The 20,687-nt window shown below is 44.5% G+C and overlaps 1 protein-coding gene across 5 annotated transcripts in view; it reads right to left on the reverse strand.

The window, feature by feature from the left end:
- SULF1 (sulfatase 1) overlaps positions 1-20,687 on the reverse strand; it is a 158,235-nt gene that overhangs the window by 38,107 nt on the left and 99,441 nt on the right. For all 5 annotated transcript variants that reach the window (XM_006090596.3, XM_023755414.1, XM_023755415.1 and 2 more), the window contains 5 exons: positions 17,738-17,889; positions 15,271-15,440; positions 3,231-3,381; positions 1,948-2,123; positions 195-323 (listed from right to left, as the gene is read on the reverse strand). In XM_006090596.3, coding sequence (XP_006090658.1) covers positions 195-323; positions 1,948-2,123; positions 3,231-3,381; positions 15,271-15,440; positions 17,738-17,889 — 778 coding nt within the window. The remainder of the gene's footprint in view (positions 1-194; positions 324-1,947; positions 2,124-3,230; positions 3,382-15,270; positions 15,441-17,737; positions 17,890-20,687) is intronic.

Raw genomic sequence — 20,687 nt, forward strand, 5'->3', positions numbered from 1 at the left:
AGGAACACCTCTCACTTTCCGCAGACCATGACTGCGTCTCCATCACATGCTACATGCAAACAACCGGGAAATTCTCAGCGGGGCGTGATCCACGTGGGGAGAGAAAGCTATTTGCCTTCTACCTCCTTCAGCTGCTGGCTGGCTCTGGGAGCCAGTGTGCTTGGGGCTGGCTGTGGGAAAGAAAATGGACACACCTGTTTCCTGGCTTTTCCAGGTCCAGAAGTTTGAGGACAGACTTGCCGTCCACATCGGGAGGTGGGTCGAGTCCAGCGATGTCCAGGATCGTAGGGGCCAGGTCAATGTTTAGGACGATCTGCGGGACTCTGCAACGGCACAGGTGGTTATGCCGCAGAGCCAACGGCAGTGGAGGGTGGCACGTGGGGCTGCTTTCTCCACACCGTGACTCATTGGCCTGCAGTGCCTCTCCCCCTCACCTGGCCTCCGAGGGAGGGGAGCTGCATTTGGCCACAGCAGAGTGGTCAGCAGCGAGGGCATGGAGAAAGATTAATTGACTGTCTCAGGGGTCACTGAGAGATGCCCAGATCCCTGAGCTCTGGCCACACTGGCACACAAATCGAGGCCTGATAATGGTTTTTATAAGGGTGTCTACTTTCTTTTAAAACCCGATAGCCTGGTCCAGCCGGCGTGGCTCAGAGGTGGAGGGTAGACCTATGAACCAGAAGGTCACAGTGCCATTCCCGGTCAGGGCAGGTGTCTGGGTTGTGGGCTCGATCCCCAGCAGGAAGCAGCCAATCAATGATTCTGTCTCATCACTGATGTTTCTATCTCTCTCTCCCTCTCCCTTCCTCTCTGAAATCAATTAAAAATATAAATATATATATTTAAAACCCGACAGCCTGTAACTTCTCTGTTAAACCAGGGCTTTAAATTGATTTCTATATTGCAGAGAATGCAATATACAGATCATGTATTATTGAAATCTACACTTGAAAGGTGTATAATCTTAATTAACCAATGTCACCCCAATAAAGTAATAAAAAATAAATAAATAAAATTGAATTCTAAGGAAAGACAGAAGGTTTTTACAGATGAATCCAATCCACATCACCTAGACTTTCAAACATAAAGCCTTCTAATTCTAGATTCCACAATTTCTAATGGTCTGAAGAGAATAATAATGTTTTCCCTAGAAACCCCTCTTTCTACCATCACCTTCTCCCGGGACAGTCAGATATCTGGGTCTGGGCTCTGGTGCCATTACTTCTGGGACCCGGGACTCTGAGAGGGAGGCACTATTGCTGTGTGAGTTTCTTCGTTAAATCGGGGGTCTAGGCTCGATGCTCTGTAAGGACCCTTGCAGCTTTTGAATTCTACTTGCATTCTTTTCTTCCACTTCCCCTAATTGTTTCATGCACACGTTCTCATTTTATAGAAAACATTCTGTTGTGGTTGGCAGGGCACATGAACCCCTATTATGGTGAGAAAAGAGAGATGCAGTGGCTTGTCTAAGGTGACAGGAATGGAACACCAGTCCTTTAGGCTTCTTCTTTTTTTTTTTAAATCATGCTTTAAAATATTTAATTTTAAAATGTTCTTTAGTATTAATTTAAGAAAACAAACAAAAAAACTAAGAAAATGGATGGCATGCGTTAAAATAGTGTATCTCTGATTCAAACAAAGTAAGGATGATGTTTCTCATGCTCGTATCATATATCTGTGTACACAGGCCCACGTGACATGGATTCTGGTCAATTTCAGAGAATTAATCATTGGCCCAGTTATTTTTCCTCTTTAAATTGTATACTTTCGTTAAATGAACATGTGGCGAGGCAAGGGAGGTGTAGGATTTCGTCTTCTAAATTACCAACCTACATGCAATCTTTTTTGTTTGGATGAAAGGAAACCAGACACTGAGATTAGTAATCGAATTATCTCAGATGTACATGAGCTACGACAGCTGAACGTCGCACGCAGAGGAATACGTACATTGATCCGGGTTCTACACTTGGCCCACGAATAAAGAAAGGCACTCGGATATCAAAGTCATATGGCATGGACTTCCCCTTGACCAGTCCGAACTGCCCAATGTGGTAGCCGTGGTCGGCCGTGTAGATGATGTACGTGTTCTCCAGCTCCCCGGTTTCCACCAGCATGTTATACAGCTGCAACACAGCCCAGCGACAAGTCAGAAGCAGTGGTGATGGCCTACGGCAGCAACAGCATGGCAATGATTCCCCCCAGTCTTTTCCCCATTATTTTTAAAAGGCTAAGTGTTGCCTTAGTACAGCGGTTCTCAACCTGTGGGTTGAGACCCCTTTGGCGGTCGAACGACCCTTTCACAGGGGTCGCCTAAGACCATCCTGCAGATCAGGTATTTACATTACTATTCATAACAGTAGCAACATTACAGTTATGAAGTAGCAACGAAAATAATTTAATGGTTGGGTCACAAAATGAGGAACTGTATTTAAAGGGCCAGAAGGTTGAGAACCACTGCTTTAGTAGGCCCAACAAAGGCAAATGTTAACTACATGTTCTTGCTGCTTATAATCTTGGAGGAAAAAAGTCCAATAATACAGTTGAAAAGTAACATTTTTTAATCTGGCTCATGCTCCGTAAATGTTTTTGTTCACCTATTTGCAAGGAGAAAAACACACAAAGCAACCTCCACCACCAAACTTATAGTTTTTACTTTGAAAAATTCATTGTTAAAGCAAATGTTAATATCATCACTCTTACAACTATTCATCAGGGGTTAAAAACAGGTTGTTTCTGAGCCTGACCCAGCTAGATTTAGCCTGTAGGCAGGTCTTGCTTGGCTTACGTTGTTTTAAAATCAATGAAATTTCAAATAAAATGTTTGTATTTCTGGATCCACACTCTACATGCCCAAATTAGTTGGAGCTGAGTAGTTGCTCCTTGCTTTTTAGATGGAGCTTAATTTCAAGTTGATCACAATCCTCACCACTCCCTATTGTCTTCTGCTGGACCTGCTTTAGTTATATACACTATTCGCTTAATTCCTGAAGGTATTTGTGGGTGTAGCCCTGAATTTATAATGATTTGCTTTTTATTTCCTCTTTGCTATTGGCTCCATAAGAACCAAGCCTAGAGAGGTAATAGAAGGGAGCATAAGATAAGGGAGGGCTGACAAGTTTTCCCTTTCACTTCTCCTGAAAAAAAACACACAAACAAAAATAACAAAACAGGTCGGACAAGAATGGGAAGTTGGACAAAAACCTGTAAGTCAGGCAAGTTCATATGCTTACCCTTTCCACCGAGTCATCCACTGACATCAAAGTCTGAAGCCTTTTGCGATGTAGAACGTTTGTAAATTCCATGTGGATGGGCAGCATGGGTCCCGTGTACTGCATAATCCAGTGTTTATCCATATTTGGTGCATAGTTATAACTAGGAGTTCTGAAAATATCCAGAAAGAAGTCTTAGTATATATTTTTTAGCCTCTTAGAGAAATATCTCAAGTTAAAGATTGTGAAATTATCATTTAGGAAAGATAATTGAGACTCTGCTACATTATTTTTCTCTCCCATGTGTCTTTGTGAATTTAGGAAGATCTGAAGAATTCACTACCCCCAAATAGCACACATCCTCTGAAAGTATATGGATTCAACTTTATAAAAGCAAGACTGGCAGCTAAAAATCTAATTAGTGCAAGTTCATTTGGGTTCACTGTAGAAACACATCTAGATGATTATGGTAACATTACAAATCTACAGATAAAACTCGGTAATGTAGAAGGGAATGTAATGTTCCCAGGGTGATGTTAACTCGTAACATTTTATTGCTAATTAGGCTATTAAATATGGTCACAAACATGTGGGATGATGAATCATAATTTCAACACATTTTTTCCTCTTGAATTTACTAGGGTGTTTTATAGATTATTAATTATATGGGGTGGGCAAAAGTGGGCTTACAGTTGTTTGTCTGGAAATAATATAATAATTGATAAATAATAATACAAGAATAAGCTCTGTTTCACATACACACAATTGTTAACCTACTTTTACCCACCCTTGTATGTCTAGCCTCTACGAGTTTTTCTCATTCCTAACCTTGTATATATATAGCTACCCTTAACATAATTGGATTTACTGGAATTATAACCAAGCCTATTCTGCAATATACATGCTTACCAATAAATACCAATAAAACTGTTCATTTTATAGACAAATCAATAGCAATGCAAGGCATAATTTTTGTTAACTACAGGGCAGGTCAGTGCAAGCCTATATTTAATCTATTGCAGAGATTCCCAGTGGTACCCCACACTAGTACTTTCCACTGAAAACCCACAAAATAAGTCACCTTCTCTTTGAAGTTTACCCAACTCCTTCAACCGGGAGATGCTCACCGCACCTTCCAAAGAACATATCTATGCTACAGCAATCCTCACACTATTATTTGTGTGTATTTGACCTCTCCATCACACTCTAATGTACTTGAACCTTCTCCTTAGATTTTATTAAGCATGTAGAAGCAGTTTAATATTAAAACTTGGTATGCATCCAGTATTGTGCTGTTTTATGTACATTAGCTCCTTAATTAGGTTTGTCATTCCCACTTTACAGCTGAGAAAACTAAGGCTTAGCAAAGTGAAATAATTTCTTCAGATTCACCAAGTTAGCAGCTGAAGAACCAGGATTCAATTCCAAAGCCCACTTCCTCTAACAAAATGAAAGAAAAGTGAAGTGAGGGCCACTTCCTACCTCCACGGTTGCTTTTCATACGACCCACAACTTTACAAATAGTAAGTCTCACAAAACAAGCAACAGCCTATGTTGACTGAAAAATTTGGTTACCACCTCTGTCTGTTCTGGGAGTATCCTGTCAGTGAAAGATTGTGGGTCATAATGACTGAAGGTGTCGCCATGGCATTATTTATACCAGGGGTCCTCAAACTTTTTAAACAGGGGGCCAGTTCACTGTCCCTCAGACCGTTGGAGGGCCGGACTATAGTTTAAAAAAAAACTATGAACAAATTCCTATGCATACTGCACATATCTTATTTTGAAGTAAAAAACCAAAATGGGAACAAATACAATATTTGTATTTGCATGTGGCCCGCGGGCCGTAGTTTGAGGACCCCTGATTTATACTATAGAAGACCAGAGAAACCATCAGTCACTGTGAGTCCATGGTTGTGCCCTGGGCATTTCCATGCACACTGAGCCCTACAAATGCCACCTGTTTGTGTACATTTTCTTCTGCCAGGGGTTTTGCAGAACATCTGTTTTGGCACCACTGGTCTTCTTGGAACAAAATATGAGCCTGATGACCTGCAAGGATGCTGGTTAACATCAGAAGTGCAACAACTTCAAAGCCAGTACAACACGGAGCACAGAAGACATTGTACAGCTTATGCTCATCTCTCACTGTTTTAAATATATGACATTGTACAGCTTATGCTCATCTCTCACTGTTTTAAATATATATATATATATATATATATATATATAATTTATTGATTTCAGAGAGGAAGGGAGAGAGAGATAGAAACACCAATGATGAGAGAGAATCATTGATCGGCTGCCTCCTGCACGCCCCCTACTGGGGATCAAGCCTGCAACCCGGGCATGTGCCCTTGAAAGGAATCCAACCTGGGACCCTTCAGTATGCAGACCAATGCTCTACCCATTTAGCCAAACCAGCTAGGGCTCATCTCCCTTTTAAAGAGACACATTTGTAGAGTGCGAGAAGCTGGTGTGGCTCAATCTGCTCACCTGTAAGTGGGGATAATAGCACCTCTCTTAAAAAGCTTTTTTGAGGAACAACTTGATCTGTCTGTGTGCCTGTATCTACAAATCTACACCCCATCTACCTACCTATTTCTCTACCTATCTCTATCACTTAAAGTGCCTAGAACAGAAAGCACATGCGTTTCCTACATGATCCATAAACAAATACATTTTATATAAGTAAGTGGGTGCAAAAAAAATCCCGTAGTATGAAAAAAAAACAAACAAGCAAAAAAAACCAAAAACAAACAAACAAAAACACACAAGCACTTCAGGTGTCACCTGCTATTCTTTTTAAGAGAAACTTTCAACATAAACTTTCTTCTCCTTTACCAAGTAAATGACTCATGATCCAAATGGTCCGTTTTTTGGCCTGAAAGGATACCTAGTATCTGAAAGGGAACCACTGGCCCAATCGGACCGGTATCTCAGGAGCCTGCGCGGTAGGAAAGGACACCAGCTTGGAGTTTCTTGTTCTTCACGCAGCATGCCGAGTTACAAACAGGATTAGATTAAGTGGCTGAGGAGGAGAGAGGGGGCTTCTAAATCCCATTGGAAAGGGATTTTCGCCTGTGGGGGTAGGTTGAGGTCAGCAAGCTGGCTGTGAAAGGCCCCTAACCATTTACTGAAACGTACCCTGAGAAAGAACACGGCTCGAAGAGATTACATGGGGTTTCCCCATAAAACCGAAACATCCTCCTCTGCCTGCCTTTGATGTTGGTCCGCCTTAATTTTAAAATAAATCTACTTGACTCTTTAAAAACCGCAAAACCTCAACACAAATAAAAATTACAATAGGGAACTGCAACGCGGGCTCACAGCGGGCAAATTATATCTTCCCCCGGTTACCTTGATGTGCTTGGCAAAGCTCCACCTCACTTGGAGGAGCAGCAAATTACAAGCCTCAAATTGGACTCCCGGATTTACAGAATGACATATGTTAAACCTGGCTTATATTAAAAGGGAGAGTTCAGGTCAGTCGTCAAAGCTGTACTCCCTGCCTTTTTTTTTTTTTTGCTTAATTTCTGGATGTGGGAGATGACCCCCAGCTCTGGGGCTGAAATCCCAGGTGGGATCTCAGCAGGGGGCAGGGAGGGGGGTATGCATTTGCCTTTTAAAAGAAGACAGACTGCCACTGCTTCCCACAACACAGCAGCTGTTCAGGGACCTGCAGGTGGAAGGCCAGGGGTCACTGAAATTGACAATGTTGTTGAAAAGTGATCTTTTGCCAAAGGCCTGTGGTTGCCTCCCGCTGGGGTCTCCCAAATTCCTGGAAGATGCGGCCTTCTGTCCTTCCCTCCCCCCCACCTCCCGATAATTAAGGACTGCTTCCCTAGCTAAGAATTGACTTACAATTATTCAAACCCACTGGAGCGGTCAGCTGGAACAGAAGCCAGCGAAAGAAGCAGGGAATTGTTTTAAGGAAAAGTGGAAAACCACTTATTCAATTGTTCCAGAATGCTTTGAAATCAGACCCGAATTCTCATCCCTGCTCAGTTACTTATTAGTGTGTGATCGTGGGCAACGTTTTTTCTCTAAGCCTCTCTTTCCTCACCTATATAATGGGTATAACAACTTCAAAGAGTTCTTGTGAGGGTTAAAGGGATTTCAGTGACTGGAAGAACAAATCCTGGGACCACATGAGAGCCACACTTACAGGTGCCTGGGAAAGAGCTCATTGTCTAGCTCATTTGATGGTTGTGGCAACCCTGAGGGGCAGGCAGGGCATCTTAGTCCCATTTTATAAACCAGGAAGTGAAGTGGACATAAGAACGTGCTGGGACAGATGCTCCTTCCATGACATCACAATGGCCACAGCCCCCAAGAAGCACCTCGAAATCCCAGTCATCAAAAGGAGAATGGGTACAAACATTTCTTTCTATGGAAAAGTCCTGAAATCCTCCGCCTTCATCCTGATTTAAAACATGAGCAACTCCTGCTTCCCATTCAGATACCTCACACCAGATGCTGAGCATCTACTCTCGTGGCAAATACAGAATAGCATCTGAGCCTGCACGGCACCCTGGATGCGTCAGCGAGAAGGTAGGTAATGCTGGCTGTTTGCTTTAAAATTGAGAGGACAAAGAACCAACTTGTCCTTTTTGAGTTTCCGTTGCTTTTCTAAAAACCCCCACGACATTCGTGTGAGTTATAGCCCCATGTGCCTGGGTTGGAGAGACTTTCTGTTGACTCTTCAGGTACTAGTTTTGCCCAGAACGGTGGGCTCCAGACCTCAGACTCTCCAGAAAACATACCTAGAGCCTCAACAGACTATTCCAGTACCTGACAGTGTTAACTTTCCCGGGTGAGTTTGCCTGCATCTTGTTTTTCTCTAGTCACTAGTCATTGGACTTTATTGCTCAGCCCGTTAGAGCACAGGTCCTGTAGCCCCCGCATCGGTAAGTTCAGCCTTCCACATCAATGCCAATTCTCTTTGGCCTTTGATTCTCTTTCCAGTACTGCTTATCGATGGAACAGGAATAAGAATTCTGAAAATCAATACTGTCCCCTTTCTTTTTGATGGGTGGGTATTTTAGGAGAATAATTCTTACGAGCAAAGAAACAGTTTCAAGAAACGCATGTGCTGTAGATTAAATCCACACTTGGGGAAAGGCAAGGAACTCAGCAGTTCATTCTGACCACTGGTGGCCTTTGTTGTCACCAGTGAAAATAAAGATGTTTCTAGTGTGTTACAGTGGGACACGTGTTTTCTCCATTTGTTTAGTCTCAACCAACAACAAAATCCCCCAGTGGTCTAAGCCTGAAAGGGTATTGGTAGCGGAACCATCATTCCCTGAGAAATAAAATAGGTCTCAGTTCCCAGAATAAGCCAGTTACACAGATTGAAGACACACACTCAAGGCATTAAATTGGAAACTCTATACTTAATCTCCCAAGCCACACGGTCTCAGCTTTCACTAAAATTGAACTTACTTAATTGACTTTGTGGAGATATTCCCCACAAGAGTTCAAATGTCTTTTCTTAGGTAAAATTGAACACATGCAGAATCATAACAAATGATCTTGACTATAGCTACATTACCAAACTAATTTGAAGAGTTTTCTAACGATGTTGCCAACGCCAGTTAGAATTGTGCCGATGCACACATAGGAGCCGCTTCTAATATTAATTGTGACTTTGATGGGTACTGAGCAAGCCTGGTGGGAACATCACCTGGGTCCAAGAGAATCAAGTTTTGGCACCAGCTTTGACCCAATCTACCTATGTGACCTGGGCAAAGCCATTTTGGGGTCTTTTTATTAAAAAAAAAATTTTAAGTCTTTTTTTTAAAATCTAAAAATTTATGGAATTATGCTATTTTTAGGTGTCCTTTTGTAATTCATAAAACCAATTATTTAACTATTTTTATACTAGGGGCCTGATGCACAAAATTCGTGCAAGAGTAGGCCTTCCTTCCCCTGGCTGCAGGCACCGGCTTCCCTCTGGCACCAGAGACCCAGAATTCTCTCGCAGCCCCAGCTTTGTTTGGAAGGTCGTCCAGAAGGACATTCGGTCTAATTATCATATTATGCTTTTATTATTATAGATTATTAAAAAAAAGTTTTAATGTCAGCTAGTTGGAGGGGTTAACACATTTATTTATTTGCTAACCAATGCACACCGGGCACTGGAAGGCATAGATGAGACACCTGGTTCTGTTCTCAGGACAGAGCCGCCTTGCATCCCTCCATTTACATGGTACTTGGTGTGCATGCTGCCCCCTAGAGTTGTGCACTTGGACTTCAGGGAACAGGATGAGCAGAAAAGATGGAGAGAACAAGGTGGGCAACTCGTTCGGCCCAAATCAGAAATTTTTACAGCGAATTAAAAATTCTCTCGCTTTGGAAAGAATTTCCTTTTACGTATTTGTGGAAGAAATAAAGTAAGAACGTGCAACTTTTTTTAAGGCAAGACATTTTTTTCCAACTTTAGATCACAAAGGTGTTTCAAAACCTTTGGAGGCTTACACAGGGATAGTTTCCCATTTAACACACCGTGTTCAGCCGAAAGCTCCACTTTCGGAACGATTCTCGCACATTATCGGACATGATGGTTCTGCGGAGATTGGAGATTTCGCCTGAACCTGTGCGTTCACACACACAGTGACACATTCCCAGGTATGGGAAGAAAGGATGTGGAACTGAAACACGCACAAAAATATTTTCAGTTGATAGGCACATCGATGGCAGGAAGGTGATGAGGAAGCTTGGCCAGTGGAGTCTCCCTGTCACAGGTGCCTATCCTGAGATCACTGAGGCCAGGGGCAAGAAGCCATGTCAAAGCCAGAGTGAGGTACAGCACTACTCGGAGGATACTGGCCAGGTAACTTACTGAGAAGTACAGCAGGGTCTTAGCCGTAGGGAAGGGCTCTGAGAGAGGGATGCTCTGTGTGCTGTTATGACGGCGGCGCCCTCAGATGCCTGGGAGGCCAGGAGCGGCTGGGCTACTGTCTGCTTACACCAGGGGTCCTCAAACTTTTTAAACAGGGGGCCAGTTCACTGTCCCTCAGACCGTTGGAGGGCCGGACTATAGTTAAAAAACAAACTATGAACAAATTCCTATGCACACTGCACATATCTTATTTTGAAGTAAAAAAACAAAACGGGAACAAATACAATATTTGTATTTGCATGTGGCCCACGGGCCGTAGTTTGAGGACCCCTGGCTTACACAGTGCCTCTGTCCCGAGTGGCCGGGAACCCGCGCTCATTCTCAGTCGGTGGGCATAACCTCTAGCCTCCTTCTGTAAAGCCAACAAGCCAGGGTTGGCCTGGCTTCGTCCTTTGTCGGGACCGGCAAGCACCGTGCAAACATGATACATTCGCTCGGGGCTGAGTGGGTCACAGAGCCAGGACCCGAAGCCGATGAAAGGCGGCTCAATAACGCCTGACCACCAAGGAAGGCGACCTGGCGGAAAGCGTCCGCATTACTTGGGCCCCGCCGTGGGGGCGAGTCTGCAGCTTCCTGCTCTGTTGTCCCTGGGCCTGCCAAATCGTTCTGCAGCGCCCGTCACTCCTGCCATCCCTTCGCTCCAATGTGTTGCTAATGTGCTAAGGACACCGGCCATTCAGCAGCTCCGTGCGCCCCAAATGGCAGCTTGTCTTCCATTTGTCTCACTCCCTTTGTCTGCGGACTGAACTGTGAACCGGTGCTGTCACTCACAGTAACAAGAGATGCACACTGACTCTCTCCAGCCCCTTCCCCCAGCGGCAGCCGGCAGACCTTTGCCACAAAGACGCCAGCAACCCAAGGCCCTAAGGCCTGTGGGGACCAGGGACACCAGACCCCACAGTTTAGCAGCAGATAGAAGCTCAGTCACTCAGCCAACCCCATGGATTTCCATTTTCTGCGGCTAAGGCTGTGCTCCAAACTGGCGCTTGCCCGTAGCGCTGGTTTTGCACCTGGAAGAGATAACACAGGCCACCTCGGTGCTTATCCTGTCTGTGTTTTCAGAATGGCCAGGTGCGGGAGGCGCATCCCAAAGTGAGTCTTAGCCTGTCAAGAGATTTGTCATGTCACAGTGGGCAAGTATCAACCTGTCCTCTCTCTAGCTGCTTCCCCTAAACATTAAGTTGAACCAAATGAAATTGCACTTTTCGTAGGTCAAACATAAAACAAGAAAGAGCGGTGTTTAGATGCATGCATACAAGCCCTTTGGTTGTATGCATGCGTATAAGCATAACCAATGAACAGACACTAGGCGGGTGAGGGCATGTGCTGTGGGGTGGGAGTGGCTGGGAGAGGTCAATGGGGGGAAAAGGAAACTATGTAACACCTTAATCAATAAAGAATAAAAAAAAGAGAAAAAGAAAGAACAGTGTTATGTGGTTCATCTTAATAGAAAGAATCAACAAGAATTAACATCAATGAAGTAACTTCTATGCCCCAGGCCCTCTCTGGGGACTTTAGCTATGCTGCTTCTCTTGATTTTCATGCATGACACCATGTCAAGGTGCTAATATTATCTCCATTTTGCAGATGAGACAATGGAACTTCTGAGAAGTAAAGAAATTACCACTGCCCTGGTCCGTGTGGCTCAGCTGGATGAGTGACATCTGTGCACTAAAGGGTTGCCAGTTTGATTCCTGGTCAGGGAACATGCCTGGGTCTCGGGCTCAATCCCTGGTGGTAGTGGTTGGGGGGGGGGGCGGGACACTGGGAGGCAGCCAATGGATATTACGCTCTCACATCAATGTTTCTCTCTCTCCATCACTCTGTCTTCCTCTCTCTCAAAAAATCAATTTAAAAAAATTAAAAAAAAGAAATTGCCCCCAGACTCAGTGAGGACAGCTGCGATGGGAACCCACTCTTGCGTGCCTTTAAGACCTGAACACTTTTCCCTCTGCCATGTGTAGATTTCACTTTATGAACTCACTAATAAGGCTTACAGGTGGTTCATCTGAACTAAAGAATAAATGACACTATTTCCATGTAAAAATGGCCGAGACAGATATCATGCCATTACCCCCAGTGACTATCTGCTTACAGTTATGTTTAAATTCACTCGTCCTTAATATTCTGCTCATTCCCTTTCTAGCTTTATCTCCCCGCCCCCCCCCCCCCCGCCTTGCTTTCCTTGCATCCCATTCTCCACTTCCTAAGTCACATCTGAGATCACCTCACTTATGTGGTGACCACCTGTTCGAGCCCCATTCTCTTCCTGAAATCATCAACCCACTCTGTAGAATCGGCTGCAGGAATTTTATCCATCCTTTGAGGCCAACGTTGAATGCCTCCTGGTCCACGCATTTTTCCTGGTTCTCCCAAAAGATGTGAACACACCCTCCCCCAAATTTCCATAGCCCCCTCTATGCCTGCCTGAGGTCTTACCACTTCTGGTCCCACTGGTGATGTGGCTAATTGGACAGTTGCCTAGAGCAGGGATCTGGGGCAAACTTATTCTGTAAAGGACCAGATAGTAGGTACTATTTTAGGCACTCCAGGCCACCCAGAACCGGCCACAACTACTCAACTCTGCTGTTGTATTATGAAAGCAGCCATAGACAGTACCTAAATAAATGGATGTGGCTGTGCTTCAATAAAACTTTATTAATACAAACTATTGGCAACCTGAATTCGGCCCCCGTGTGCCAGTCCCTGTTTGGGCTTATTGGTTCTCCAGTGTTAACAACTGTACCTTCCTCATGTCCATTTGCTGTGCAGCAGAGTATCACAGTGGCCCTCATAAATATTAGTGGAACTAAACAGAGTTCTCAGTTGTTGGAATCAGAGATGCTTTTTCAGCTATCATCGGGCCCTGAGAACTCTGCGGACTTCTCCCCCCATGCAATTGTTGTCTGTGCTTGACACTGAGCGGCCAGACAGACCTGTTGCCCTGTGGCCGACTTTCCTGTAGGCTCGACCTGGAGCTTCAAAGGCGGGGACCCTAGGGAGCCACAGAACCCTCTGCCAACCCCTTCTCAAATCTGAGGAAACATCGGGAAGATTTATAGGTGTAGAAAGTCACCTTAGGCCGGGAATCTGCTAATGCAACAAAGGAAGCCACCACATGTGATGACTTCTGACTCAAAAGGAAAGGGAAAGTGGGCCCCAGCGCAAGAAGAACCTCGCAAAGTCCGTTTTCCTTCACTGGACCAGCTGGGTCCTAACTTTATAATGGAGAGGCGCTCGCCACTGGTGGGCTTCCCTCCTGAATTTGACGCCACGGTTCTATGTAGGGAAAACCTGCAGAAGTTTGCATGTCCGCCCGCAGGGTCAGTTCCAAAACACAGTGGCTCCCCAGGGGCTGGGGCACCCCTCTTTTTAAAAAATAGATTTTTATTGATTTCAGAGAGGAAGGGAGAGAGGAACATCAATGATGAGAGAATCATTGATTGGTGGCCTCCTACACGCCCTACCCAGCCGCCCCCGGGGATTGAGCCTGCAATCTGGGCAAGTGCCCTGACCATGAATTGAACTGTGACCTCCTGGTTCATAGGTCAATGCTCAACCACTGAGCCATGCTGGCCAGGTATGGGGCACTCCTCTTTATTTGTTGACAATATTTAGTGCATTAAAACACTTCTGCCCTCCAAGTGTCTGGGCGTGTTCAGTAGTTTATCCACCCTGGCTCCATATATATTGTTAGTTCCTGTCCTCAGTCAGCTCTGACCTCTCTCCTTTCTAAACCACTTGATACATAGAAACAATCTATATCCTACTGACCTGGAGTTGTCAGTCTATTAGCTATAATCAGAGACAAAATAAGCGCATAAGAATGTCCTCCGTGTGTGTAATGACAGCAACTAGAACAGCGGTTGCCAACCTTTCGGACCTCACGGACCACAGATGTCCATGGACCACCGGTTGGCGACCGCTGAACTAGAGTGCCTTCAGTAGTTACTCCTCTCTTTACACAGGAAGTACAGTTGGCCCTTGAACAACACTGCACTGGTTCACTTATGCAATAGATACACAGTTGGTCTTCTGTATCCCTGCGCTTTGCATCATGTCTTCAACCAAATGTGGATCGAAAACAGTATTTTCAAATCCGTGGTTGGGAATCCGTGGATATGGAGAGGCAACTGTATGCATTGTTCTACCCCATTTTATATAAGGGACTTGAGCAGATTTTGGTATCCACAGTGGGGGAGGGTGTCCTAGAACCAATCCCCTGCATATAGCAAGAGGACACTGTGGTTAGGTTTTGGGGGAGTCAAAACTTATACACGGAGTTTCTATGGCACAGTGCTCAGCACCCCTAACCCCCGCAGGTCAACTGCACAATCTATGTTTTTTTTGGTCCAGGATCATGGCTAGAACATCAGTGTGGATAAAAAGGGATGGTATTTAAGCACTAACAGATTAAGAATCGATTTTTGAGCTTTAATGATAAACATATATCGATTCCTGTTCCCAACCTCCTTGAGGGCCAAACTTGCAGCAAACCCTGAGCCAAAGGCTCTGTGGGGAAGACTGCATATTATTACAACAGGTCGGAAGCAAACGTGTCCACAGAGTCAACACCAAAATCATGTTCTCTGCTGCCGAAGCGTCCAGACGTTTCCCCCCTTGGCTACCGAGCACGCTCGGCATAACCCAGCTTTCTGCTCTCTGCACAGCCCCTCCTCTCAAAAAGAAGCAGCAGGTTATTTTAAAGCCGTGACCTGGGCAGACCTCTTGGGCAAGGCCCCTCCTGCTGCTTTCTGGCCCAACCCTAACTGCACGCCTGCAGCAACGCTGTTTCACAAATTTTCTCCTAGAAAACGAACCGTGTTTCTATAACCAGACCAGGTCACCACTCTGCTGCTATGAAAAGCAAACAGTTTGATCATCCTCATTATTAGATGATACTCATGAATATTAAGATAACTGAAGGGAACGCTTGATAAGAATCGCCTCATTCGCCCTGTGTGCTTCTTTGCTTTCCTTTTGGCAACTTACAAATGTTAGAAATGGGATTCCTAATCAGACGACCTAGCCAAGGCCCTTGGTTGCAAGCCTGAAGTTCCTGTCGTGTGGAAGGAAATGGGGTGAGGAGAGAAGCAGGGTGGGGAGCAAAGCAGAGGCCCATGTTCAGCAGGTCCCAGAGCCGATGGTATTACTCACATGTGTTGGGAAGCATTGGGGTACAGTTTTGAAAACTGTGGGGCCGAGTCCTCGGGGCCGTGGGGTGCGGCGTGGCTGATCACCATCATAATGGGCCTATGGGGATACATTCTCTTAGACATTTTGAAGTAATTAATGCTCTCGTTAGTGATTAAGTCTGTGAAGTAGTCCTGAAACATACATTTGACACAAAACAGAAATTACAAAAGGTGACATTCATCAGATCACATTTGAATACTGCTTTCCCCAGAAGCAACTCACTGAATGACGAGGGAAGGTCTAAAGCGGGAGGGGGCACTGGACTTCCCAAGGCAACACGTCAGTTGCCAGGGACTTTCTAGGGTCACTAGCGTGGTAACATGTATTCTGAGTAATGCACAACTTAGCAATTAGGCACGAAAAAAGTCAAGTCCTGTTTGCCTAAGATAATGATCAGATCTGGCAACCCAAATGCTAGAGCACATAAAACACCGGATACATATTTCATTCTCAGATTTCGTTGACGTAATCCATTGACAAAAATTTAATTACTTCAAGGGCAGGAAACACCCACACCCACTACACATTCACAGTTCCAGAACACACACACACACACACACACACACACACACACACACACATACATGAACAAGCAAAAGATCTTTCCTTTTAAATTAAAAATTCACCTGTAGGAATCATACAATAATTGCTAAAGGAAACCTTGGCCAAAATCTGGGTGCACAGGAAAAGCTGTAACATTTTATTAATTAATGTACTTGAAACACTAAATATGGGAAGCAGTTGATTTCCTGCAGATTATCCTCTGTTAATTGCACAGCTAAAATGATACAGCTGCTGGGATTAGAGCCTGACGTTAATAAAATGACTTAACCCCCAGTCCCAGGGGCTGATGCAAGTCTAGAAGGGAATGAAAAGGAAAGGAAAGATGAAAACTTAAATTAAACCACCTGCCCCTCTAAGTGTGTGTCAGGGGCCTAGAGCTCCAGCAGAAACGTCAGAAAGCGCGCGGGCAAGGTTCACAGTGGCAGGGGCGTCCAGGCCTGACGAATCACATGTAGATTTAAGGACCAGAACAGCTGCAAAAGCAGGGCCCAAGGGATGAAATCTGTGTCACATGCCATTGTTAGGACCAGCCCACAGGCTATCACCTTTTTCTGTGGAAGTGTCTGTTTCATTCCTTTCCCCACTAAAAAAAAAGATATATATTCTTTTTGGACACAGTTGTCTTTGACACTTAATCAGCTGTGGTAATGGGCAAGTTACGCTGATTTAGTCTTTGGAGGGAATCTTGATTACATCGCTGTCCTTAGGACAACAGGGGAAGAGAGGTTAATCGCTTGAACAAGGGGCATGAAAAGCATCCCCACAGATAAAAAACGATGGCGGTGGCAATCAGTGCGCGTTGTAGGATGCAGCTCGGATCTGCCTCCGAGGTCCCTACCAGCTAGCTCTCAACTTTGATGAGTCTGGAAACTTATTAGGGATGTTTGTGACCTCATTTGCATTCATTGTTTTCTGAAGGGTATGAAAGAGGAGACTTATACCTTATCTCCCACCAAGTTCCTTGTGCTTAAATCAGGCCAAGCGGCAAGGCAGCCATGTGCCCAAATTAAATCAAGTTCCCTCCTTCTCATGTCCACCAGCGCCTCTTTGGTAGTGATCTGTGCTACATAGAGCGGATCTGAGGCTTCTTTTAGGTAAATGAGGAAGAGGTGAGTATGGCCAGAAGGGAAGAGGCTATTTTAGGCTCATGCGCAGGCTACATTCAAAGATATGTTCCCCCTTCACTCCTGTGATCTGAAAATTGTCGTGTTTACATTGGCCGTCACAGAACCCTGGGGAATTTTAAAGTCTAATCTAGGATCCATTTGCAAGGGGACCGTGGGGCATGCCAATTCCAGTTTCTACGAACTGATTTGGAAATCCTAGGATTGACAGCGTTAGAGACCCTCGAGGACTCGAGCTGCCCTGGGCAGGTGTCCTGGTCTCATAGCTAAGGTTGGTCAGACAGGAGTCCAAGGGAGGAATGTGGGTCCCCAACCTCTGATTATTCCACTTGTTTGCTCTTATTTTTACAGCTAAATCTGAAGACAAAATTGACTTTCATCTCAGTGAACAGCAAACAGTACAAGATGAACATTTGATTATGTGGACAAGTCCTCCGGGTGTGGGAGGGAAACCAAAAATTATCACAAGACAGAGTGGAGGCATCTATGATTTTCCTGATGATCCTTTCATCAAAGGCTGATTGCCTTGTGTTCTGATGAGGGGGAAAAATCACTACATAAAGTCAGTGTTCCTTGAGAGTCTTTTCTTGCCTGGAGTTTAAAATTACCTTAAAATTTCTCATTCTAACATTGTGAGAACATAGCAAGCCAATCTTGCGGATAGGTTAATTTGCTGAAAATGGCTGTTCTCCATTATGCACAAAGTAAATTGATGCTGTGTAAAAGTGCCTGAAAATTACCTTTGCATAATCAAATCCATGCTTTTCTTTGATGCCGTTGCGACAAACAGTGTAATTATAGAAACGAGAATTCTTGATTAATCCAAGCCATTCTCGCCACCCAGGAGGGATGTAGCTGCCATTATATTCATTGAGGTATTTTCCAAAAAAGGCTGCAATGGGGGAAAAAAAAGGATTATGTTCTCATGTGAAATGATTAATCATAAATAAATATATAAATGCAAAAATATGAAACGATGGCTTGCAAAAGAGATGGTAGAAGAAAAGTTAACCCAGGTAACAGTGGATGTCAAAATAACATTAGTGTTATACCCCAATCCTTTGGCAAAGTGACATACATACACACATTTTCCTTTTGAGTAAATAAAAGTAGCCCCCAAGTACATGGATTATAATTCAATAAGACCTCATAATGATCATGGCACTCTGGGTGCAGCTCTGCTTGTGGTTTTACTGGGATACCAGCAGAACGTACCCCTTTGTTAAGTTGATGTAACAACCAGAGAAGCAGCCAGTATGAGACCTGGGATACTACCCCTGGGCACACACATATTGGAGAGGTGAAAGTTCAGTCCTTGTATTAAATTACGCTTTTTTAACTTACTGCTGGAGGGTTGTGCATTATAGAAACACTACTGAAAAGCATGTCCTTCTTTTTACATATCCAGAGAGTACAAATCTTCTAAACCAAAGGTCTGAGGTACACTTTGTTTTTATGGGATGTGTTCAGGGTTTTCATGTGTCATGTATTTTGTGTCATCGGTGTTTACGTTATGTGCATTTTACAAATGTGAATGTCTATCTCTTCAAAACAAAAATAAAAAATTCTGGCAACATAGAGATGCTACATAGATGACTAATCTTCACACTTGGGTTGCGGGAAACGAGTTAAGTCGGCTCGCGTGAATTGCGCGTACTCCGCGGGAGCCGTCTTAACTCGGTTCATATAGATTTGCGGTGGAGTGCGGGAAACGTGTAAACTCGGGCCGATTGTAACTGCGTATTACCAAATATTTGTTTGTTTGCCGTTCACAAAGATACCTACCTGTGTATGCGAACCGTTTCATACCCATTGGGGTAATAGGTATCATAAAAATCCCTTGTAAGTAGAGAACACTTTATGGCGCTGGTCGAGTACCGAAAATTTCATTTCAATCGAACCCATACTTCAAAAGATATTAAACTAACTCTGATTTTGCGCGGGAAACCTAAATAATTGCCCGCGCCATCTTATATTTTGGCGGGAAATTCACCCGACACCGTAGTGTTCATAGAATGATAGGTAGTATGATTAAAGTATTTGCACCATGAATTCTCCATTCTCATGGAGAAGGCCACTGGAAGGACTGCACATGTAACTTCCACATGTCACATCCATGAAAGGTCACTGCCACACGGCTTACTGGTCCTTCAGAGAAGCAAGCCATGAACATGGTCCTCTGCCAAAGATGATGATTGGAGGGGGCTAGGTAGATTGGGGTTTCAGGAACTAAATGGGTTCGATCTTGAAGCCAGACACCTTTTTTAATGATCAGAAGTGTATTGTTGGCATACTTTTGAGAGAAAGAGGGTGCCACTTCAGGAAAACAGGTATAAATAAGCACTATTCAGAGTAAACCTAAGAGTTTGATTACCTGACTAGACACATACATAGCCTTCCCCTCAAGTATGAAGGACTAGAGAACATTTTATTTTATATATGGACTAGAGGCCTGGTGCACAAATTTGTGCATGGGTGGGGTCCAGCTGGCCCACCCTGATCTGGGCCAATCAGGGGCCGGGCTGGCCGAGGAGAGGGGCCGTGGGCAGTTGGTGGGCCGGGCCCACCCCCTGGTTGAACTCCCGGTTGAGGGGACAATTTGCATATTCGCCTTTTATTATATAGGATATATGGGAATACATATGTGTGTAGTGAAGTGTATGTGTACACACACACTTATATCTACACATACATACACACATGCATGCACGTTTTAATTTTTCTGATGTTTAAAAGCCTCCCTCTTTAATTTAGGGAGAGAGCATGTCCTCTGCCTTCTAGGTCAAAGCCATTTCCTGGCTTCATTAGGCAGGTTTTACAATGAAAACAGGTGGTTCCCGGATGACTGGCTTGGGATGAAAACAGACTCTAGAATCCAGGCACTTGCCTGGTATTGTCTTAAAGCACGTATTTCTCCATCATCACCTTATCCACTGTACGTCATTTCCGTGTCTTTAAGGGATAGCTATTTACCTTGTTCTCATCTTTCATCTGCAACTACCTGTAGATTATCTCCATCTGAATGTTTTACTTGCCCTTTAACGCAGTCATCCAGATGGAATTAATCATTTTCCCTTCCAAATTTACTTCTCCGCTATCCTTTAATTCTCTGAGTGGTATAATTGCCCTGCTGGGTAACACGCTTGGCAACTCAGAGCCTTCCCTGATTGCACCTGCCCCTCGCCCGGCAGTCGCCACTGCCTGTAGGTTCCACCTGGGTGATGGCTCTCGAACCTTGCCTCCCTCTCTGATTACGTGATCCCCCCACAGATACCCAGGCTCCAGGGTCTTTCCACTCTCAGTACCGCCTTCCTGAAGACCAGCTCTGGTCACATCACCCTATTCTCACAGTCTAGATGAACGCTTGTCACCTGCAGGATCCAGTTTAATTTGATAGAGTGCTATCCTCAGCCTTCCTTGGGTCTGCACAAAATCACTCTCTCTCCAAGTCCACCTGCACTTCTTGGCTCATGTCCCTCTCTGCAGCTCTAGTTTGCATCTCTCTACCTCTCCTGTGCTACTGTCTTCATCTCCCTCCCTCTGTCAAGGCCAGAGCCCATGCCATTTCACTCCTGGTCTTTGCCCCAATCCTGTAGCAATTTGTGTCTGTGGCTCTAAAGACATCCTCTCTTTCTTCCTAGTGGTAGAGTCAAGTTCATATGTGAGCCTAACCCTTCTTAGACTGTAAGG

The sequence above is a fragment of the Myotis lucifugus genome, unplaced genomic scaffold (genome assembly GCF_000147115.1).
Source record: "Myotis lucifugus unplaced genomic scaffold, Myoluc2.0 scaffold_77, whole genome shotgun sequence".
Taxonomy (NCBI): domain Eukaryota; kingdom Metazoa; phylum Chordata; class Mammalia; order Chiroptera; family Vespertilionidae; genus Myotis; species Myotis lucifugus.